This window comes from Coregonus lavaretus (assembly GCF_964263955.1).
Source record: "Coregonus lavaretus genome assembly, chromosome: 8".
Classification (NCBI taxonomy): Eukaryota; Metazoa; Chordata; class Actinopteri; order Salmoniformes; family Salmonidae; genus Coregonus; species Coregonus lavaretus.
Genome location: NC_139995.1, coordinates 49684926 through 49710194, shown reverse-complemented (window position 1 = coordinate 49710194; position 25269 = coordinate 49684926). Strand labels below are relative to the sequence as shown.

Below are 25269 nucleotides of genomic sequence, written 5' to 3'. Positions count from 1 at the left end.
ACCAGGATTAAAGAAAGACTGATCTAGTCTGCAAGGCTATCCTCTGACAGTCAAAAAGAAAAATAGCATTTCTAATGGAAGTGATGAAGAGGAAGGAGGAGTGGGATGACGTTGCCTCTAGGCACTGATCTACAGTCAGTTTTGCATTGTTCCCCCTAATGGCTGACATTAGGATTTGGGGAAGGGGAACCTAATCCTAGATCTGTGCAGAATGGACACTCACACTCCTTCATCATGCCGATGTCCACGCAGCGTTTGAGCCGGCAGGCCTGGCAGTGGCGGCGGTTGTCCTTGGTGATAGTGCAACTGCCATTGAAGGGGCATGTGAAGCTAGCCTTACGCTTCATACTGCGTCTGTAGAGGAGGGGAAAGAGAGAGAGAGATGTAGGAATGTGATGAATGTCCTTAAATCTGGTGCTGAATGTAGCGTGACCCTTTTGCCACACTTTATACTGCATGACCTATGACATTCCTTGTGGCTATCTGAGCTGAATTATTACAATAATGATAAATAGAACAATACATGTATAACATTCATGTGCATCACAGTTACTTAAAACTACTACAACAAATGTTATAGCTATCAATTGACAGTAAGCGCATATTAGCAGACGCATTTCATTTCAAACTTCACATTTCTCTAGTATAGACTGCTTATATTGAACAATATCAGCATAAGGTCCTCGATAAGTGGTCTGTTCGGTTGGTGTCGGTTATTTCCGGTTTATCGTCCCGGCTCTACTATCAATCAGTTAGAAGTGACCGAAATGTGTAATCACGGTGTCATTCTATAAACCTTGATGTCCTTCACCTCTTCTCTGGATCCTACTCAAAGAAGCACACACATGCACACATGCCAGTACAGGCAAAGAGAGAGAGAGGGGCATGCTAAAAAGAGATGCAAAGCATTTTGGGCAAAAAGGCAAATTCAGCTCCATCATTCATTGAATCAGATTGCTCATTCATCACAAAACCCACTGATATTGCCAACAACTTTAATGATTTTTTCATTGGCAAGATTAGCAAACTTAGGCATGACATGCCAGCAACAAACGTTGACACTACACATCCAAGTACATCTGACCAAATTATGAAAGACAAGCATTGTACTTTTGAATTCCGTAAAGTGAGAGTGGAAGAGGTGAAAAAAGTATTGTTGTATATCAACAATGACAAGCCACCGGGGTCTGACAACCTGGATGGAAAATTACTGAGGATAATAGCAGACCATATTCCCACACCTATTTGCCATATATTCAATTTAAGCCTACTAGAAAGTGTGTGCCCTCAGGCCTAGAAGGAAGCAAAAGTCATTCCGCTACACAAGAATAGTAAAGCCCCCTTTACTGGCTCAAATTGCCGACCAATCAGCCTGTTACCAAACCTTAGTAAACCTTTGGGAAAAATGGTGTTTGACCAGATACAATGCTATTTTACAGTTAACAAATTGACTTCAGTCCGGCTTTTGACAATATCGATCATAGTCTGCTGCTGGAAAAACATATGTGTTATGGCTTTTCACCCCCTGCTATATTGTGGATAAAGAGTTACCTGTCTAACAGAACACAAAGGGTGTTCTTTAATGGAAGCCTCTCCAACATAATCCAGGTAGAATCAGGAATTCCCCAGGGCAGCTGTCTAGGCCCTTTACCTTTTTCAATCTTTACTAACGACATGCCACTGGCTTTGAGTAAAGTATGTCTATGTATGCGGATGACTCAACACTATACACGTCTGCTACTAAAGCAACTGAAATGACTGCAACATTTAACAAAGAGCTGCAGTTAGTTTCAGAATAGGTAGCAAGGAATAAGTTAGTCCTAAATATTTAAACTAAAAGTATTGTATTTGGGACAAATCATTCACTAAACCCTAAACCTCAACTACATTTTGTAATGAATGATGTGGAAATTGAGCAAGTTGAGGTGACTAAACTGCTTGGAGTAACCCTGGATTGTAAACTGTCATGGTCAAAACATATTGATACAACAGTAGCTAAGATGGAGAGAAGTCTGTCCATAATAAAGCGCTGCTCTGCAGTCTTAACAACACTATAAACAAGGCAGGTCCTACAGGCCCTAGTTTTGTCGCACCTGGACTACTGTTCAGTCGTGTGGTCAGGTGCCACAAACAGGGACTTAGGAAAATTACAATTGGCTCAGAACAGGGCAGCACGGCTGGCCCTTAAAAGTACACGGGAGCTAACAGTAATGATATGCATGTCAATCACTCATGGCTCAAAGTGGAAGAGAGATTGACTTCATCACTACTTGTTTTTGTAAGACGTGTTGACAAGCTGAATTTACCGAGCTGTCTGTTTAAACTACTAGCACATAGCTCGGACACCCATGGATACCCCACAAGACATGCTACCAGAGGTCTCTTCACAATCCCATGTCCTGAACAGACTATGGGAGGCGCACAGTACTACATAGAGCCATGCCTACATGGAACTCTATTCCACATGAGGTAACTGATGCAAACAGTAGAATCTGATTTTAAAAAACAGGTAAAAATACACCTTATGGAACAGCGGGGACTGTGGAGAGACACACACAAAGGTACAGACACACGCATACGCACACAAGCGCTAGCACACGCACTCTACACACACGTACATTGTAATATTGTTGTATGGTGGTATTATACATGTAGTATTGTAGATATGTAGTGGTGTAATAATGTTATATGATGTACTGTTTTATCTTTTGTTTTATATGTAATGTTAAGTGCCTTAATGTGTTTGCACCCCAGGAAGAGTAGCTGCTGCCTTGGCAACAGCTAATGGGGATCCCCTAATAAATACAAATACCCAAAACATGATGCAGCCACCACTTTGCTTGAAAATATTGAGAGTGGTTCTCAGTAATGTGTTTTATTGGATTTGCCCCAAACATAACACTTTGTATTCAGGACAAAATGTTAATTGCTTTGCCAATTTTTTTCAGTATTATTTTAGTGCCTTGTTGCAAACAGGATGCATGTTTTCAAATATTTGTATTCTGTACAGGCTTCCTTCTTTTCACTCTGTCAATTAGGTTAGTATTGTGGAGTGAGTACAATGTTGCTAATATCAACCGCTATTATCCTCAGTAATTTTCCATCCTCAGTTTCCTCCTATCACAGCCATTAAACTCAAACTGTTTTAAAGTCACCATTGGCCTCATGGTGAAATCCCTGAGAGGTTTCCTTCCTCTCCAGCAACTGACTTAGGAAGTACGCCTGTATCTTTGTAGTGACTGGGTGTATTGATACACCATCCAAAGTGTAATTAATAACTTCACCATGCTCAAAGGGATATTCAATGTTTTACCCATCTACCAATAGGTGCCCTTCTTTGTGAAGCATTGGAAAACCTCCCTGGTCTTTGTGGTTGAATCTGTGTTTGAAATTCACTGCTCGACTGAGTGACCTTACAGATAATTATATGTGTGGGGTACAAAGAGGAAGTAGTCATTCAAAAATCACGTTAAACACCATTATTGCACACAGTGATTCCATGCAACTTATTATGTGACTTAAGCACATTTTTATTCCTGAACTTATCTAGGCTTGCCGTAACAAAGGGGTTGAATACTTATTGACTCAAGACGTTTCAGCTTTTCATTTTTAATTAATTTGTAAAAATTTTGAAATAACATTATTCCACTTTGACATTATGGGGTATGGTGTGGAGGCCAGTGACCAAAAAATCTCAAATGTAATCAATTTTAGATTCTGTAACACAACAAAATGTGAAAAAAAGTCTAAGGGTGGGAATACTTTCTGAAGGCACTGTATCTGCTTCCTTCTTCTCTGACACACACGCGCGCTCACAAACACACAGACGTATGCACGCACGCACACACCCAACACAAACACCCACACATGTAATTACTGTAAATATGTTAAGAAGTATCTGCTTCCTCCTTCTCTGACACACATACAGATGTAGGATCTTAATTTGAGCCAGTTCGCTACAGTAGGAAAATAATCCTGCAGCAAGAGGAAATGTGAATTATTACGTGGATTATAATTAATTGACATTTTTGTAAGGGTTGATGCATTTTTCGTAAGGGAAAATCAAGTCTGAAATGTCAAAGTGGAAATTACAAACTTCAGATGCCTTTTTAAATCTCAAATACACTACACGTTTTACATTTCCTGCATTGCAGGAACATTCTCCTGCAATAGGGTGATCAAATTAATATCCTACATCTGTAAACACGTGCACACACATACCTGCCGGAAAACAAAGTGTAAGGCAAGGGCAGCTGGGACATAAGTACGGAAAGAATCCTTATTTTTCACTCTTTCGGTCTTTACACATGAACTGTGTTGACGCAGGCTTGTCTGATGGAAGAACAGTACTGGCTCTCCACCAGCATGTATACACGCTGTGTCTGTTTGGAGTCTGAAGTCACTAGGGCAACGGGCCTGCCTGCTCTACTCGGAGAAGAGGTGTTACACACATAAGCTGTGGCAAAATGTACCCATGCAGGAACACAGACATGCACACATTCACACACATAGAGGAGAGGTCATTTGGCGCATCTTACTTTAAATATTTGAGTGTACAGTACGTGTATGTACTTGAGTGTGTGTGCTTCAGTGTGTGTTGGTATGTGTGATGAACTGTAAATGTATGCATGTCTGTGTGCTTGAACGAGCATGCATAGTATGACACAGTATGTTTGTGTGTGCTCTTATGTTAGCGTGGACGACTGTGCATAAAGTAGCTTTCTCTGTGTGTGTGTGTGTGGGGGGGAGGGAGGGAGGGAGGGAAGGAGAGAAAAAGCGAGAGAGAGATAAGGCTGTGTACCCACAACTAAAGGACTTGTTGTTGCCAGGAGTGTGTGTGTGTCAAATCAAATCTAATTTTATTTGTCACATACACGTGTTTAGCAGATGTTATAGCGGGTGTAGCGAAATGCTTGTGCTTCTAGCTCCGACAGTGCAGTAATATCTAATAAGCAATATCTAACAATTTCATAACATATACCCAATACATACAAATCTAGGAAGGAATAGAATTTAAGAATATATACAGTGAGGGAAAAAAGTATTTGATCCCCTGCTGATTTTGTACGTTTGCCCACTGACAAAGAAATTATCAGTCTATAATTTCAATGGTAGGTTTATTTGAACAATGAGAGACAGAATAACAACAAAAAAATCCAGAAAAACGCATGTCAAAAATGTTATAAATTGATTTGCATTTTAATGAGGGAAATAAGTATTTGACCCCCTCTCAATCAGAAAGATTTCTGGCTCCCAGGTGTCTTTTATACAGGTAACAAGCTGAGATTAGGAGCACACTCTTAAAGGGAGTGCTCCTAATCTCAGCTTGTTACCTGTATAAAAGACACCTGTCCACAGAAGCAATCAATCAATCAGATTCCAAACTCTCCACCATGGCCAAGACCAAAGAGCTCTCCAAGGATGTCAGGGACAAGATTGTAGACCTACACAAGGCTGGAATGGGCTACAAGACCATCGCCAAGCAGCTTGGTGAGAAGGTGACAACAGTTGGTGCGATTATTCGCAAATGGAAGAAACACAAAAGAACTGTCAATCTCCCTCGGCCTGGGGCTCCATGCAAGATCTCACTTCTTGGAGTTGCAATGATCATGAGAACGGTGAGGAATGAGCCCAGAACTACACGGGAGGATCTTGTCAATGATCTCAAGGCAGCTGGGACCATAGTCACCAAGAAAACAATTGGTAACACACTACGCTGTGAAGGACTGAAATCCTGCAGCGCCCGCAAGGTCCCCCTGCTCAAGAAAGCACATATACAGGGCCGTCTAAAGTTTGCCAATGAACATCTGAATGATTCAGAGGAGAACTGGGTGAAAATGTTGTGGTCAGATGAGACCAAAATCGAGCTCTTTGGCATCAACTCAACTCGCCGTGTTTGGAGGAGGAGGAATGCTGCCTATGACCCCAAGAACACCATCCCCACCGTCAAACATGGAGGTGGAAACATTATGCTTTGGGGGTGTTTTTCTGCTAAGGGGACAGGACAACTTCACCACATCAAGGGGACGATGGACGGGGCCATGTACCGTCAAATCTTGGGTGAGAACCTCCTTCCCTCAGCCAGGGCATTGAAAATGGGTCGTGGATGGGTATTCCAGCATGACAATGACCCAAAACACACGGCCAAGGCACCAAAGGAATGGCTCAAGAAGAAGCACATTAAGGTTCTGGAGTGGCCTAGCCAGTCTCCAGACCTTAATCCCATAGAAAATCTGTGGAGGGAGCTGAAGGTTCGAGTTGCCAAACGTCAGCCTCGAAACCTTAATGACTTGGAGAAGATCTGCAAAGAGGAGTGGAACAAAATCCCTCCTGAGATGTGTGCAAACCTGGTGGCCAACTACAAGAAACGTCTGACCTCTGTGATTGCCAACAAGGGTTTTGCCACCAAGTACTAAGTCATGTTTTGCAGAGGGGTCAAATACTTATTTCCCTCATTAAAATGCAAATCAATTTATAACATTTTTGACATGCGTTTTTCTGATTTTTTTTATTGTTATTCTGTCTCTCACTGTTCAAATAAACCTACCATTAAAATTATAGACTGATCATGTCTTTGTCAGTGGGCAAACGTACAAAATCAGCAGGGGATCAAATACTTTTTTCCCTCACTGTATAGATATGGACAAGCAATGACAGAGCGGCATGGACTAAGATACAGTAGAATATTATAGAATAGAATGCAGTATATACATATGAGATGAGTAGTGCAAGATATGTAAACATTATTAAAGTGACTGGAAACATTATTAAAGTGACTAGTGTTCCATTTCTTAAAGTGGCCAGTGATTTCAATAGGCAGCAGCAGCCTCTAATGTGCTAGTGATGGCTATTTAACAGTCTGATGGCCTTGAGATAGAAGCTGTTTTTCATTCTCTCGGTCCCAGCTTTGATGCACCTGTACTGACCTCACCTTCTGGATGATATTGGGGTGAACAGGCAGTGGCTCGGGTGGTTGATGTCCTTGATGATCTTTTTGCCCTTCCTGTGACATCGGGTGCTGTATGTGTCTTGGAGGGCGGGTAGTTTGTCCCCGATAATGCGTTCGGCAGACCGCACCACCCTCTAGAGAGCCCTGCGGTTGCGGGCGGTGCAGTTGCCGTACCTGGTGGTGATACAGCCCGACAGGACGCTCTCAATTGTGCATCTCTAAATGTTTGTGAGGGTTTTAGGTGCCAAGCCAAATTTCTTCAGCCTCCTGGAGGTTGAAGAGGCTCTGTTGCACCTTCTTCACCACACTGTCTACGTGGGTGGACATTTTTCAGTTTGTCGGTGATGTGTACGCCAAGGAACTTGAAGCTTTCCACCTTCTCCACTGCGGTCCCGTCGATGTGGATAGGGGGGTGTTACCCTCTGCTGTTTCCTGAAGTCCACGATCATCTCCTTTGTTTTGTTGACGTTGAGTGAGAGGTTATTTTCCTGGCACCACACTCCCAGAGCCCTCACCTCCTCCCAGTAGGCGGTCTCGTCATTGTTGCTAATCAAGCCTGTGTGTGTGTGTGTGTGTGTGTGTGTGTGTGTGTGTGTGTGTCCGTACCTGAAGAAACCCTTGCAGCCCTCGCAGGTCATGGCGTTGAAGTGGAATCCGGTGGCTTTGTCTCCGCACACACCGCAGATCCGCGGTGCATTCCTGTCAAACTCATCATTGGTCAGAGTGGAGGTACTCACAGCCGTAGTCTCCATCACTACAGAGAAAGAGAGAGAGAGAAGGAAGAAGAGACAGAAAAGGAAAGAGGGAAAAAGGAACATTAGCGACCATTGACCTGCAAGGTACACCTTGGGATTAGTCAGTATGTGATCTGTCCTATGACCTCCGATGGATTAGTCAGTATGTGATCTGTCCTATGACCTCCGATGGATTAGTCAGTATGTGATCTGTCCTATGACCTCCGATGGATTAGTCAGTATGTGATCTGTCCTATGACCTCCGATGGATTAGTCAGTATGTGATCTGTCCTATGACCTCCGATGGATTAGTCAGTATGTGATCTGTCCTATGACCTCCGATGGATTAGTCAGTATGTGATCTGTCCTATGACCTCCGATGGATTAGTCAGTATGTGATCTGTCCTATGACCTCCGATGGATTAGTCAGTATGTGATCTGTCCTATGACCTCCGATGGATTAGTCAGTATGTGATCTGTCCTATGACCTCCGATGGCTGCATTGTGGGTCCTGTATGTATACTGTTGAATGTGTACAGTCGTGGTCAAAAACGTTTTGAGAATGACACAAATACTAATTTTCAAAGTCTGCTGCCTCAGTTTTGATGATGGCAATTTGCATATACTCAAGAATGTCATGAAGAGTGATCAGATGAATCGCAATTAATTGCAAAGTCCCTCTTTGCCATGAAAATTAACTTAATCCCCAAAAAACATTTCCACTGCATTTCAGCCCTGCCACAAAAGGACCAGCTGCCATCATGTCAGTGATTCTCTCGTTAACACAGGTGAGAGTGTTGACGAGGACAAGGCTGGAGATCACTCTGTCATGCTGATTGAGTTAGAATAACAGACAGGAAGCTTTAAAGGGAGGGTGGTGCTTGAAATCATTGTTCTTCCTCTGTTAACCATGGTTACCTGCAAGGAAACACGTGCCGTCATCATTGCTTTGCACAAAAAGGGCTTCACAGGCAAGAATATTGCTGCTGGTAAGATTGCACCTAAATCAACCATTTATCGGTTCATCACGAAGAGGTTCAATTGTTGTGAAGGCGGCGTCAGGGCGCCCAAGAAAGTCCAGCAAGTGCCAGGACGTCTCCTACTGTTGATTCAGCTGCGGGATCGGGGCACCACCAGTGCAGAGCTTGCTCAGGAATGGCAGCAGGCAGGTGTGAGTGCATCTGCACGCACAGTGAGGCGAAGACTTTTGGAGGATGGCCTGGTGTCAAGAAGGGCAGCAAAGAAGCCACTTCTCTCCAGGAAAAACATCAGGGACAGACTGATATTCTGCAAAAATTACAGGGATTGGACTGCTGAGGACTAGGGTAAAGTCATTTTCTCTGATGAATCCCCTTTCCGATTGTTTGGGGCATCCGGAAAACACCTTGTCCGGAGAAGACAAGGTGAGCGCTACCATCAGTCCTGTGTCATGCCAACAGTAAAGCATCCTGAGACCATTCATGTGTGGGGTTGCTTTTCAGCCACAATTTTGCCTAAGAACACAGCCATGAATAAAGAATGGTACCAACACATCCTCCGAGAGCAACTTCTCCCAACCATCCAAGAACAGTTTGGTGATGACCAATGCCTTTTCCAGCATGATGGAGTACCTTGCCATAAGAAAAAAGTGATAACTAAGTGGCTCGGGGAACAAAACATCGAAATTTTGGCTCCATGGCCAGGAAACTCCCCAGACCTTAATCCCATTGAAAACTTGTGGTCGATCCTCAAGAGGCGGGTGGACAAACAAAAACCCACAAATTCTGACAAACTCCAAGCATTGTTTATACAAGAATGGGCTGCCATCAGTCAGGATGTGGCCCAGAAGTTAATTGACAACATGCCAGGGCGGATTGCAGAGGTCTTGAAAAAGAAGGGTCAACACTGCAAATATTGACTCTTTGCATAAACTTAATGTAACTGTCAATAAAAGCCGTTGACACTTATGGAATGCTTGTAATTATACTTCAGTATACCATAGTAACATCTGACAAAAATATCTCATAACACTGAAGCAGCGAACTTTGTGAAGACCAATACTTGTGTCATTCTCAAAACGTTTGACCACGACTGACACCAATGTGAAATAGGCTACATCTCACAGACAAGAACATCAAAGTTTGTGTGTGTGTGTGTGTGTCAGGGGCGTAGGCACGGGAGCCAGGCCCACCCAATCAGATTGAGCAAAACACACACACACACACATACATATATACAGTGGGGAGAACAAGTATAATATTCTACTGTATCTTAGTCCATGCCGCTCTGTCATTGCTTGTCCATATATGTACAGTGCGGGAAAAAAGTATTTGATCCCCTGCTGATTTTGTACGTTTGCCCACTGACAAAGACATGATCAGTCTATAATTTTAATGGTAGGTTTATTTGAACAGTGAGAGACAGAATAACAACAACAAAATCCAGAAAAACGCATGTCAAAAATGTTATAAATTGATTTGCATTTTAATGAGGGAAATAAGTATTTGACCCCTCTGCAAAACATGACTTAGTACTTGGTGGCAAAACCCTTGTTGGCAATCACAGAGGTCAGACATTTCTTGTAGTTGGCCACCAGGTTTGCACACATCTCACGAGGGATTTTGTCCCACTCCTCTTTGCAGATCTTCTACAAGTCATTAAGGTTTCGAGGCTGACATTTGGCAACTCGAACCTTCAGCTCCCTCCACAGATTTTCTATGGGATTAAGGTCTGGAGACTGGCTAGGCCACTCCGGGACCTTAATGGGCTTCTTCTTGAGCCACTCCTTTGTTGCCTTGGCCATGTGTTTTGGGTCATTGTCATGCTGGAATACCCATCCACGACCCATTTTCAATGCCCTGGCTGAGGGAAGGAGGTTCTCACCCAAGATTTGACGGTACATGGCCCCGTCCATCGTCCCATTGATGCAGTGAAGTTGTACTGTCCCCTTAGCAGAAAAACACCCCCTTAGCATAATGTTTCCACCTCCATGTTTGACGGTGGGGATGGTGTTCTTGGGGTCATAGGCAGCATTCCTCCTCCTCCAAACACGGCGAGTTGAGTTGATGCCAAAGAGCTCCATTTTGGTCTCATCTGACCACAACACTTTCACCCAGTTCTCCTCTGAATCATTCAGATGTTCATTGGCAAACTTCAGACGGGCCTGTATATGTGCTTTCTTGAGCAGGGGGACCTTGCGGGCGCTGCAGGATTTCAGTTCTTCACGGCATAGTGTGTTACCAATTGTTTTCTTGGTGTCTATGGTCCCAGCTGCCTTGAGATCATTGACAAGATCCTCCCGTGTAGTTCTGGGCTGATTCCTCACCGTTCTCATGATCATTGCAACTCCACGAGGTGAGATCTTGCATGGAGCCCCAGGCCAAGGTAGATTGACAGTTATTTTGTGTTTCTTCCATTTGCGAATAATCAAACCAACTGTTGTCACCTTCTCACCAAGCTGCTTGGCGATGGTCTTGTAGCCCATTCCAGCCTTGTGTAGGTCTACAATCTTGTCCCTGACATCCTTGGAGAGCTCTTTGGTCTTGGCCATGGTGGAGAGTTTGGAATCTGATTGATTGATTGCTTCTGTGGACAGGTGTCTTTTATACAGGTCACAAACTGAGATTAGGAGCACTCCCTTTAAGAGTGTGCTCTTAATCTCAGCTCGTTACCTGTATAAAAGACACCTGGGAGCCAGAAATCTTTCTGATTGAGAGGGGGTCAAATACTTATTTCCCTCATTAAAATGCAAATCAATTTATAACATTTTTGACATACGTTTTTCTGGATTTTTTTGTTGTTATTTTGTCTCTCACTGTTCAAATACACCTACCATTAAAATAGACTGATCATTTCTTTGTCAGTGGGCAAACGTACAAAATCAGCAGGGGATCAAATACTTTTTTCCCCCTCACTGTATGCTGAGCACTTAAATTATAGTCCCACTAAGCCCAAACCAGATGGGATGGCGTATCGCTGCAGAATGCTGTGGTAGCCATGCTGGTTAAGTGTGCCTTGAATTCTAAATAAATCACAGACGGCGTCACCAGCAAAGCACCCCCACACCATCACACTTCCTCCTCCATGCTTTACGGTGGGAACCACACATCCGGAGATCATCCGTTCACCCAGACCGCGTCTCACAAAGACACAGCGGTTGGAACCAAAAATCTCAAATTTGGACTCCAGACCAAAGGACACATTTCCACCGGTCTAATGTCCATTGGTCGTGTTTCTTGGCCCAAGCAGGTCTCTTCTTGTTATTGGTGTCCTTTAGTAGTGGTTTCTTTGCAACAATTCGACCATGAAGGCCTGATTCACACAGTCCCCTCTGAACAGTTGATGTTGAGATGTGTCAGTTATTTGAACTCTGTGAAGCATTTATTTGGGCTGCAATTTCTGAGGCTGGTAACTCTAATGAACTTATCCTCTGCAGCAGAGGTAAATCTGGGTCTTCCATTCCTATGGCGGTCCTCATGAGAGCCAGTTTCATCATAGAGCATGATGTTTTTTGCGACTGCACTTGAAGAAACTTCTTTAAATGTTCCGTACTGACTGACCTTCCTATCTTAAAGTAATGATGGACTGTCGTTCCTCTTTGCTTATTTGTTTGAGCTGTTCTTGCCATAATATGGACTTGGTCTTTTACCAAATAGGGCTATCTTCTGTATACCCCTCCTTCCTTGTCACAACACAACTGATTGGCTCAAACGCATTAAGAAGAAAAAGCCATATCCCAGACTGGCCAATAAAAATAAAATATTAAGATGGGCAGTCTGAGATATGGCTTTTTCTTTGCAACTCTGCCTAGAAGGTCAGCATCCCGGAGTCGCCTCTTCACTGTTGATGTTGAGACTGGTGTTTTGCGGGTACTATTTAATGAAGCTGCCAGTTGAGGACCTGTGATGCGTCTGTTTCTCAAACTAGACACTCTAATCTATTTGTCCTCTTGCTCAGTTGTGCACCAGGGCCTCCCACTCCTCTTTCTATTCTGGTTAGAGACAGTTTGCGCTGTTCTGTGAAGGGAGTAATACACATCGTTGTACGAGATCTTCAGTTTCTTGGCAATTTCTCGCATGGAATGGTTTACAGAGAATGGTGCGACAAACAAAAAATATTCAGTCAGCGGCAGTCCTGTGGGCGAAAATAGCTAATTGATGAGCAGTCAAAGGAGAATGGCAAGAATCGTTCAAGCTAACAGGCAGGAAACCAACTGGCAAATAACGGCGCAGTACAAGAGTGGTGTGCAGACCGGCATTTCGGGACACACAACTCATCGGCCCTTGTCACGGATGGGCTATTGCAGCAGACGACCACACTGGGTTCCACTCCTATCAGCGAAAAACAAGAAGAAGCGGCTCCACTGGGAACGCGATCACCAACACCGGACAATTGAGGAGTGGAAAAACATTTCCTGACGAATCCCGGCTCCTGTTGCGTCATGCGGATGTCAGAGTCAGGATCCTGCCTGGTGTCAACGGTACAGGCTGGTGGTGGTGGTGTAATGGTGTGGGGAATGTGTTCCTGGCACACATTAGGTCCCTTGATACCAAATGAGCAACATTTCCATGCCCTGAAGAATAGATGGGCGTACCTAATAAACAAAATAGACTGTATATTTTTTTATGCTCTTTATTTGTCAGTGTTCCAAATGGGACATTATTTGTATTTTTTTTACCTAAATATGCAAACACCATCAGATAGAATTCATAGCAAGCAGTGCACTGGGTTAGTCAGATTTGATGAAATATAACAGAACAGGTGAACTGGAATGACATTCACTCTCACGAGATGGGTTGCCAAAAATAACTAACTGAAAGCCACACCCCTAATAAGTCACGAATATGACTGCATTGAGGCATATGTCACTCTGCTTCTATGGCTATATGCATCATGCCACTGCCTATTTCATTTGTTCATTTGTTAATTATCCAGTGATTTTATCAGTCAACACCCCTATATTTTTAGCTTTAATTAGCTTTAAAACAGCAACATTTTCTCTCAGCCTCAGGGCAGAATGTGTAGAATAGCATGAGATTAGCTATAACACTGCACATTTTTGTCTTTGCCCCATGGCAAAATGTGTAAAATTGCAGGAAGTTAGCTGCTTTACCCATATTTCTGGCTACGCCACTGGTGTGTGTGTGTGTGGATGTGTTTAACTATACTTGTGGGGACCAGAAGTCCCCAAAAGAATAGTAAACAAACAAACATTTTACCAAGGTCAAATGCTATTTCTAGGGGGTTTAGGGTTAAGGTTAGAATTAGTGTTAGGGTTAGAATTAGGTTTAGGAGCTAGGGTTAGTTTTAGGGTTAGGTTTTCGGGTTAAGGTTAAGGTTAGGGTAAGGGTACGGGTTAGGGTTAGGTTTAAGGTTAGGGAAAATAGGATTTTGAATGGGACTAAATTGTGTGTTTTTGTGTGTCAGAGAAGGAAGTACATTTCCAGTTGCAAATTGTTTGACGTAATAAGTCTTATTTCTTGCCCAGAATCTTATGGTAAACGCAGAACAGTGTCACAGACCACCAGTTGCCAATATCCCACAGTCACCTTTGCCAGAAACCCAAATCCACATTTGGAAACATGATGGCCTAACCCTCAGTACCTTGAACCTCCACTCACATTTTTGAACAAATGTCATTTCCAGCTTTACTATGATGTGTGTAGATGGACATGACGCAAACATTTTTCAAAGGTCAAATCTTCATCCTCCAAATGAAGACTAAAAACAGGGTAAGAGGCCACTTTATGTAGACTGGGTTGACATTTTGTCAGTAAAACAGCCTGTATCTATAATGCCATTATCGTGGAGTCTTCGATTGACACAGTGGAGAGGTGAACTCCAGTGTCTTTGTCTGCCTGGGGGCTTAGAATATTACCCAATGGATTACATTACAAGGGTTACATTTGATTACATAGTGCGCAGAGTATCTATTTCACTTAAGAGTCTTCATGAGGGGAAAAAAGCATGTCACCGCAAGAGTAGCATCCCCACCGCATGGGTATCATTTCCTCCTCCACCACCACCGAGTGAAAAGAAAGCAGAGAAAGAGATGGAGGGATGGATGGAGGAGGGATAGAGGGGAGACAAAGGAGGCTGACAATCTCAATACTGTACCAATATGAATAGAAACAAACTTACATATCATGAGCAATGAGGTAAAGAGGCAAGCTGAATAATGTAAGCTGTTTTGACAGCGCTCTCCATCACCACTTGCTGCAAAGTGAATATGCCAGAGGTGTCTGAAAACCTGGGTGCTAAACCCCTTCAAAAACACATATTGGGCTATATGTATCAAGCATGACAGAGTAGGAGTGCTGGTTACGGATCAGTTTTGCCTTTTAGTTCACAATCAATAAGATTACATGGACAGGTGGGACCTGAGATGCTTCATACATACAAATGTAAAATGTGATAATATGTGTTTGATAAGGACATTTCATTAAAGCTGGATAGGACATTGCATCTTAAAGATATTTGAGAAACATCCATTGAATATTTGATTTTTTATTAGATTAATTAGGATCCCCATTAGCCGACGCCAATGGCAACAGATAGTTCCGACACATAACAAAAAAAGACATTACAGACAAAATACTTTACAATTTACATACACTTAAAAACATTACCATGTAGTGTGCATGTGTGTACGTCTATCAGTTACACATACATGTCAGTACATACACACAACAAGTAGGTCACATAGGGGAGAGGCGTTGTGCCGTGAGGTGCTGCTTTATTAGTTTTTTTAAACCAGGTTTGCTGTTCATTTGCACTATATACGATGAAAAGGGAGATCCATGCACTCATGGCTCTGTATAATACTGTACGTTTCCTTGAATTTGTTCTGGACCTGGGGACTGTGAAAAGACCCCTGGTGGCATGTCTGGTGCGGTATACAATATATACTGTATACCGGGGTATTTGGAAATAGCCACAGGATGGTTTTTCAATAACGTTGAAACTATTTATTTGAAGTTATTACATACATTTTAATATTTGTAGCTACTTTTTAAGTAAATACCTGGAGTCAACTTATGCAATATGTTAGAAGATAAAGCAGATTGCGTTCTTCATTCCACCGGTCACATTTTTTTACATTATGAAGCTTACCGTAGTTCCCCAGAACAGTTTAGTCAAAAATGACATTCGGTAGCTCCTACCTATATATGTATAACTTTATGAGCTGTATTGCTTGACTTTGCTATTTGTTTATTTTCGTTTGTGCTCATTGCATTTTTGGCACCCCCTTTTGTACTAAGCTGGTAATACCGTAGATCCCGGGGTGAGAGAAGGACGGTATGACGATACAGTGCATTCGAAAAGTATTCAGACCCCTTGATTTATTTGACATTTTGTTACATTACAGCCTTATTCTAGAATGGAAAAAAAATCTCATCAATCTACACACAATACCTTTGGCAAACTCCAAGCGGGCTGTCATGTGCCTAAGCACTGCATCTCAGTGCTAGAGGTGTCACTACAGGCCCTGGTTCGATTCCAGGCTGTGATTGGGAGTCCCATAGGGCAGCACACAATTGGCCCAGCATCGTCCGGGTTAGGCCGGGGTAGGCCATCATTACAAATAAGAATTTGTTCTTAACTGACTTGCCTAGTTAAATAAAGGTTACATTTTTAAAATGACAAAGCAAAAACAGGTTTTTACATTTCTTTGCAAAAAAACGGAAATGTCACATTTACTTTGTTGAAGCACCTTTGGCAGCGATTACAGCCCTGAGTCTTCTTGGGTATGACACAACAAGCTTGGCACACCTGTATTTGGGGAGTTTCTCTGCAGATCCTCTCAAGCTCTGTCAGGTTGGATGGGGAGCGTTGCTGCACAACTATTTTCAGGTCTCTCCAGAGATGTTTGATCGGGTTCAAGTCCGGGCTCTGGCTGGGCCACTCAAGGATATTCAGAGACTTGTCCCAAAGCCACTCCTACGTTGTCTTGGCTGTGTGCTTAGGGTCGTTGTCCTGTTGGAAGGTGAACCTTCACCCCATTCTGAGGTCCTGAGCGCTCTGGAGCAGGTTTTCATCAAGGATCTCTCTGTACTTTGCACCGTTCATCTTTCAGCACTCACAGTGCACACAGCCCCCCAGACAGGCAGTGTTGCTGCGCAAGGTGGGATAGCTATAACGTTAGGATTCTTATTTCTTTGTACATTAGCAGATATTAAGCAAAACGGCAGAAATACTTCGAAAACAGCTACTGCAGCATTTAACTCACACGTGGCCATACTTGACTGTTCACTATATTTATGAAATGCTCACACTGTAGAGCCCTGAGTGTGACCACCCGCCAACGTGGATGGTGAATTAGGAATTTTTAACCGCCAATGCCAAAATCTACCCGCATTTGGCGAGTGTTAATTTTAGGCCCTGAACACCACCAAACAGGGGTGACAGTTTGAATAAACACTGTGACGGTCTTGACAGCTGCACACAACAATTAACACCACTCTTTACGACATGAAATGTTGGTGCTGGATTTTCTCTGGGGCACTAGTATGGCCATGTCTATTGGATGTGACACTATAAAATCTAAAGTTGTGTTACGGTGGTGACAGGACTGGGCCTTAGGGTGGAACAGTTCCATCTTCTATTTTACCCAGATTGTTTTACCGTACAGATATTGTGACACTCATCATCTGTTGTTTGCCCCCACACCCAAGCTCAACTCCCACATAGCCCTCACCTTCCACGAGGGCAGAGGTAAAGTACACACAAAGGGTCAACGGTCACAGAGAACAACAACACGCTGGGTGCACAAGGCCACCGGGAGGCCATTTTAGGGCAGGTGACTAATCGGCAAATAGTGGGATCAAAGCCTATTTATCCTTCATTAAACATAAATATGTTTAAAGAGCATTAGCCTAGGTCTATTTGGCACCTTTATAATATGGCTTATCTGTGGCCAAATATAGATAAGGACAGTATTTAGCCTACAATATGATAATTTCCATGGATGTTATGAAACAACAACAATCAAAGCATATCATAGAAAAGTACACAGTAATATAGTCAAGTATAGCCTACTGTATAGACCTAGGCCTATAACAAAATAGTTTAAAGACTTAGGCCTTTATTATCTAGTTACAAAAATGATATTACCGATGGATTATGTGTAGTCCACATGAAGGCTCTGTTTAAAATATATTTAACCTCCAAAACAGGACATTCCCAATGCAAACAGGATGACAGAATGAAAATACAGTTTTGTGCAGATGAGGTTTACCAAGCTTCTTAAATATTACTTCTTAAATATCATTCTACTCTCAGAGAAAGTTCATCAATTGCGATTCCATTCAGCCTTGACAACCCATTACACTAAACTCACAGTAGCAAACAGAGCAGCTCTAAATAATGAATGAGTGCACTATTAGCGCGAATACACTGCCATTCGAGAGGCCGACACGAAACGGTGAATAACATTAAGACAAACCGGTGCCCCCATCATAACTTTCCCAGTATAGATTAATGAATATGCATATGATGTATGGTCTGGCCAGACATGGGGCCAGTATCAATCAAAGTTGGTAATATACACAGAGTATACCAAACATTAGGAACAAATTCCTAATATTGAGTTGCACACCATATTGCCCTCAGAACAGCCTCAATTTGTTGAGGAATGGACTCTACAAGGTGTCGAAAACGTTCCACAGGGATGCTGGACCATGTTGACTCCAATGCTTCCCACAGTTGTGCCATGTTTGCTGGATGTCCTTTGGGTGGTGGACCATTCTTGATACACACAGGAAACTGTTGAGTGTGGAAAAACCCAGCAGCGTTGCAGTGCTTGACATAAACCAGTGCTGACATAAACCAGTGCGCCTGGCACCTACACTGAACAAAAATATAAATGCAACATGCAACAATTTCAAAGATTTTATAAGGAAATCAGTCAATTGAAATAAATTAATTAGGCCCTAATCTATGGATTTCATATGACTGGTAATACAGATTTGCACCTGTTGGTCACAGATACCTTAAACAAAAGATAGGGGCGTGGATCAGAAAACCAGTCAGTATCTGGTGTGACCACCATTTGCCTCATGGAGCACGACACATCTCCTTCGCATAGAGTTGAACAAGCTGTTGATTGTGGCCTGTGGAATGTTGTCCCACTCCTCTTCAATGGCTGTGTGAAGTTGCTGGATATTGGTGGGATCTGGTATATGCTGTCGTACACATTGATCCACAGTATCCCAAACATGCTCCATGGGTGACATGTCTGGTGAGTATGCAGGCCATGGAAGAACTGGGACATTTTCAGCTTCCAGGAATTGTGTACAGATCCTTGCAACATGTGGCCATGCATTATCATCCTGAAACATGAGGTGATGGCGGCGGATGAATGGCACGACAATGGGCCATCAGCAAACCGCTCGCCCACACAACACCATACACGGTACAGTTGAAACCGGGATTGATCCGAGAAGAGCACCCTGCTCCAGCGTGCCAGTGGTCATCGAAGGTGAGCATTTGCCCTCTGAAGTCGGTTACATTTTTACATTTACATTTTAGTCATTTAGCAGACGTTATTATCCAGAGCGACTTACAGTTAAGTGAGTGCATACATTTTTCATACTACGCTGAACTGCAGTCAGGCAACAGCTCTGGTGGACATTCCTGTAGTCAGCATGCCAATTGAATGCACCCTCAACTTGAGACATCTTTGGCATTGTGTTGTGTGACAAAACTGCACATTTTAGAGTAGGGCTGGGCGGTATACCGTATTTTACAATATACCGGTATTGATGCATGGACCAATTTGGGTTTTTACTTGACCTTCTATAATGGTATTTGAATGTTTGGTTTGTTAAAATGTGATACGCCGTGTGTAACGTCCATTTTTATAATCTACTTTGCTACTTGAGTGATCTCTTTCCACACAGACCTAGCCCCGCCCCCTATCACTTAAGGAGCGCATTTGTCATGTCAAACAACACATCATTCTATTTCCATAATTCCAACAGTTCACCCAAGTGTTTTGCTCTCAATCGCAAGTCAAATCGCAATTGCAACATTTGGTAAAAAATAAGGCCTAGATTGTTTGCCCATATTGTGCAGCCCTACATGGCAGTGTGGAAATCATCTCAAATTAGTGCAGGAAATGCAGAAATGGATGAAAATGCCAAAAATTATTTTGTGTTGAAGTTGAATTTAACAGTATAAAACAATCAGAATGGAAAAAGACCCATTCAAATTACTTAGAATGTACAGCACCAGTCAAAAGTTTGGACACACCTACTCATTCAAGGGTTTTTCTTTATTTGTACTATTTTCTACATTGTAGAATAATAGTGAATACATCAAAACTATGAAATAACACATATGGAATCATGTAGTAATCAAAAAAGTGTTAAATCTAAATATATGTTATATTTGAGATTCTTCAAAGTAGCAACCTTGATGACAGCTCTGCACACTCTTGGCATTCTCTCAACCAGCTTCATGAGGAATGTTTTTCCAACAGTCTTGAAGGAGTTCCCACATATACTGAGCACTTGTTGTCTGCTTTTCCTTCACTCCGCGGTCCAACTCATCCCAAACCATCTCAATTGGGTTGAGGTCGGGTGATTGTGGAGGCCAGGTCATTGATGCAGCATTCCATCACTCTCCTTGGTCAAATAGCCCTAACACAGCCTGGAGGTGTGTTTTGGGTCATTGTCCTGTTGAAAAACAAATTATAGTCCCACTAAGTGCAAACCAGATGAGATGGCGTATCGCTGCAGAATGCTGTGGTAGCCATGCTGGTTAAGTGTGCCTTGAATTCTAAATAAATCACAGACAGTGTCCCCAGAAAAGCACACCCACCCCTCCTCCTCCATGCTTTACGTTGGGAACCACACATGCAGAGATTATCCGTTCACCTAACATGCATCTCACAAAGACACGGCGGTTGGAACCAAAAATCTAACATTTGGACTCATCAGACCAAAGGACAGATTTCCACCGGTCTAATGTCCATTGCTCGTGTTTCTTGGCCCAAGCAAGTCTCTTCTTATTATTGGTGATATGATATTTTGGCTATATCGCCCAGCCCTATTTTAGAGTGCCATTTCATTGTCCCTAGCACAAGGTGCCCCTGTGTAATGATCATTACACATTACAGCTTCTTGATATGCCACACCTGTCAAGTGGATGGATTATGTTGGCAAAGGAAAAATGCTCACTAACAGAAATTTAAACAAATATTTTGTGCATATGGACATTTTCTGGGATCTTTTATTTCAGCTCATTAACAATTACATGTTGTGTTTATATTTTTGTTCAGTATACTACCATACCCCGTTCAAAAGGCACTTAAATCTTTGAATGTCACACATACACAATCCATGTCTCTATTGTCTCAAGGCTTACAAAACCTTATTTAACATGTCTCCTTCCCTTCATCTACACTGATTGGAGTGGATTTAACAAGTGACATCGATAAGGGATAATAGCTTTCACCTGGATTCACCTGGTCAGTCTATGTCATGGAAAGAGCAGGTGTCCTTAATGTTGTGAACTCAGTGTCCTTAATGTTTTGTGTACTCAGTGTATGTTTATACAGTGGCTTTGCTTACACAACTACTGCCAACTCACAAACAGGTCGTAGTACTACTGTATGACATGTAGTCTAACTGTAATAGGAGTCTACCTGCTCTGTTTACAATACAAAGCCTTCTGGGATTTCCCTTGGGAGAACAACGTGTATGTTTATGCCAATGAAAGAGCAAATCTCACTGGATCCAATGCTGGACAGATAAGGGAATGGAGCCTGTCTTTAACTCTGTTATGCTCCCAGTCCCAACTGATTTATAGACAAGGCACATAAGATGTGGACGTTTGAGAACTGAAATACTGGTGGTTGTTGTTACTGCATATCCGTGGATATCCTGCAATATTTGGCTGTTGAGACTTCTGTTTTTATTTATTGCTGGGAATTCACTACAAATCTGTTGGAATCTTGGTCAGGATGTTGATGTGCTCTACCAACTGAGCTACATCCCTGCCGACGCTGGGCCAATTGTGCGCCGCCCCATGGGACTCCCGGTCACGGCCGGCTACGACAGAGCCTGGATTCTAACCAGGATCTCTAGTGGCACAGCTAGCACTGCGATGCAGTGCCTTAGACCACTGCGCCACTCGGGAGATCACTAATTGGGCTCTTGAACGTTACATTGCAGAGATGCACAGAAAGTGACACACTTACAGCGACTGCCTGGGATCTTGGCTTGAATCTAGGCCAAATAGCTACAAAAGATAAAGTAGCCTTACTGTCATCTATATAAAATGTGTCACGGTCACTTCGTGTCACACATTTTCTATTTGATTGGCGAGCTGCTCTGGGTTAGCTCAGGTATATCTACAGCTCTTTAATAGGTGGGCACTGGGTCTGTTGGAGACTAGACTGACACCAACCCAGTTTGAGAACAGCGTTAAAGACACACACTGTAGGATTTGATTCCCACAGAAGAGTTGGGCCGGATTCCACCAACAAAAACAATATTCCAAGATGCATTCGTAATCCCAACAAAGAATGTATAATTTCTGCCTGATAGACTTGCAGTATGTGGTTGGTTGGGTCTCTGAGCCTATAGGGAGGAGGTCAGAGACCTGGCCGTGTGGTGCCAAGACAAAGGAGATGATTGTGGACTACATGAAAAAAAGAGGACTGAGCACGCCCCCATTCTCATTGACGGGGCTGTAGTGGAACAGGTTGATAGCTTCAAGTTCCTTGGTGTCCACATCACCAACGAACTATCATGGTCCAAACACACCAAGACAGTCGTGAAGAGGCACGACAAAGCCTATTCCCCCTCAGGAGACTGAAAAGATTTGGCATGGGTCCTCAGATCCTCAAAAAATTCTACAGCTGCACCATCGAGAGCATCCTGACTGGTTGCATCACCGCCTGGTATGGCAACTGCTTGGCCTCCGACCGCAAGGCACTACAGAGGGTAGTGTGTACGGCCCAGTACATCACTGGGGCCAAGCTTCCTGCCATCCAGGACCTCTATACCAGGCGGTGTCAGAGGAAGGCCCTCAAAATTGTCAAAGACTCCAGCCACCCTAGTCATTGACTGTTCTCTCTGCTACCGCAAGGCAAGCGGTACCGGAGTGCCAAGTCTAGGTCCAAAGGACTTCTCAACAGCTTCTACCCCCAAGCCATAAGACTCCTGAACAGCTAATCATGGCTACCCGGACTATTTGCACTGCCCCCCCACCCCATCCTTTTTACGCTGCTGCTACTCTATTAATTATTTATGCATAGTCACTTTAACTCTACCCACATGTACATATTACTTCAACTACCTCAACTAGCCGGTGCCCCCGCACATTGACTCTGCACCGGTACCCCCCTGTATATATAGCCTCCCTACTGTTATTTTATTTTACTTCTGCTCTTTTTTTCTCAACACTTTTTTTGTTGTTGTTTTATTTTTACTTTCTTTGTTAAAAATAAATGCACTGTTGGTTAAGGGCTGTAAGTAAGCATTTCACTAATGTCTGCACCTGTTGTATTCGGCGCATGTGACCAATAAAATTTGATTTGATTTGAACACACTAGAAGAACCCAAATTGAAAAACAGCTGTTTATTTATTGCTTAACAAAAAACTGAGACAACATCTTGGAATCAATCACTTCCATTGCCATGAATAGTCACTCTCATGAATACCTTCGCCTCTCACTGGTGTGGTCAAAGTGGAGCGGTCAATGTGGCATCAATCATTTCACAGCCTAGTGGAGAATCCAAGATAACAACATGGTTGTGTACCAAATTACATCCCATTCCCTTTATAGAGCACTACTTCTGACCAGGGCCCATAGGGTTCTGTTCAAAGGTAGTGCACTATATGGGGAATAAGGTGCCATTTAGGATGTATTCCATCTCTTGCACCCCCTTGAGCTTGACAGTAGGATTTCCTCCCACACATAAACTGCATTGATCCAAACGTTAATTCATACCTCCATTCTCTAGAATCCCTTCATCTCATTACAAATGAATTGTGAATGAGACACAGGGACACAGTACTCCTCCGAACAACTCTACTATTACTTCAATGAGATATGAGATGACTTCTGGGTCTGCGTCCCAAATGACACCCTGTTTCCTGTATAGTGCACTACTTTTGAACAGCCAAGGACTGTTGTTTCTCTACAGGGACTATTGGCCTGAGCCTTCCACTTAAGCTGCTGCCCTCTAAATGGCCTCTCACTGTTGACAGCCAGGGAGAGGAAGTGGCGGCCCATGGACTGCAGCAAGGGCAGAGCTAGCGTAGGAAGGAGAGAGAGTGAGAGAGAGAGAGCTAGAAAGAGCTGAAGAGAGAGAGAGACCCACAAAGAACTTGAAAACAAATCACATTTTTTAAAACTCACATACAGTTGAAGTCGGAAGTTTACATACACCTTTTCCAAATACATTTAAACTCAGTTATTCACAATTCCTGACATTTAATCCTAGTAAAAATTCCCTGTCTTAGGTCAGTTAGGATCACCACTTTATTTTAAGAATGTGAAATGTCAGAATAATAGTATAGAGAATGATTTATTTCAGCTTTTATTTTTTTCCCCATCACATTCCCAGTGGGTCAGAAGTTTACATACACTCAATTAGTATTAGGTAGCATTGCCTTTAAATTGTTTAACTTGGGTCAAACGTTTCGGGTAGCCCATTCCTCCTGACAGAGCTGGTGTAACTGAGTCAGGTTTGTAGGCCTCCTTGCTCACACACGCTTTTTCAGTTCTGCCCACAAATGTTCTATAGGATTGAGGTCAGGGCTTTGTGATGGCCACTCCAATACCTTGACTTTGTTGTCCTTAAGCCATTTTGCCACAACTTTGGAAGTATGGTTGGGGTCATTGTCCATTTGGAAGACCCATTTGTGACCAAGCTTTAACTTCCTGACTGATGTCTTGAGATGTTGCTTCAATATATCCACATAATTTTCCTTCCTCATGATGCCATCTATTTTGTGAAGTGAACCAGTCCCTCCTGCAGCAAAGCACCCCCACAGCATGATGCTGCCACCCCCGTGCTTCACGGTTGGGATGGTGTTCTTCGGCTTGCAAGCTACCCCCTTTTTCCTCCAAACATAACGATGGTCATTATGGCCAAACAGTTCTATTTTTGTTTCATCAGACCAGAGGACATTTCTCCTAAAAGTACGATCTTTGTCCCCGTAGTCTGGCTTTTTTATGGCGGTTTTGTAGCAGCGGCTTCTTCCTTGCTGAGTGGCCTTTCGGGTTACGTCGATATAGGACTCGGTTTACTGTGGATATAGATACTTTTGTATCTGTTTCCTCCAGCATCTTCACAAGGTCCTTTGCTGTTGTTCTGGGATTGATTTGCACTTTTCGCACCAAAGTACGTTCATCTCTAGGAGACAGAATGCATCTCCTTCCTGAGCGGTATGACGGCTGCGTGGTCCCATGGTGTTTATACTTGCGTACTATTGTTTGTACAGATGAACGTGGTACCTTCAGGCGTTTGGAAATTGCTCCCAAGGATGAACCAGACTTGTGGAGGTCTACCATTTTTTTTTCTGAGGTCTTGGCTGATTTCTTTTGATTTTCCCATGATGTCAAGCAGAGGCACTGAGTTTGAAGGTAGG

At 43.0% G+C, this 25269-nt stretch overlaps 1 protein-coding gene across 1 annotated transcript in view; it reads right to left on the bottom strand.

The window, feature by feature from the left end:
* LOC311133507 (vitamin D3 receptor B-like) overlaps window positions 1-25269 on the bottom strand; it is a 120965-nt gene that overhangs the window by 44102 nt on the left and 51594 nt on the right. Inside the window, exons 3-4 of the mRNA XM_084167013.1 lie at window positions 7556-7703; window positions 224-354 (exon numbers count right to left, since the gene is read on the bottom strand). Of these exons, the coding sequence (XP_084023139.1) occupies window positions 224-354; window positions 7556-7703 (279 nt within the window). The remainder of the gene's footprint in view (window positions 1-223; window positions 355-7555; window positions 7704-25269) is intronic.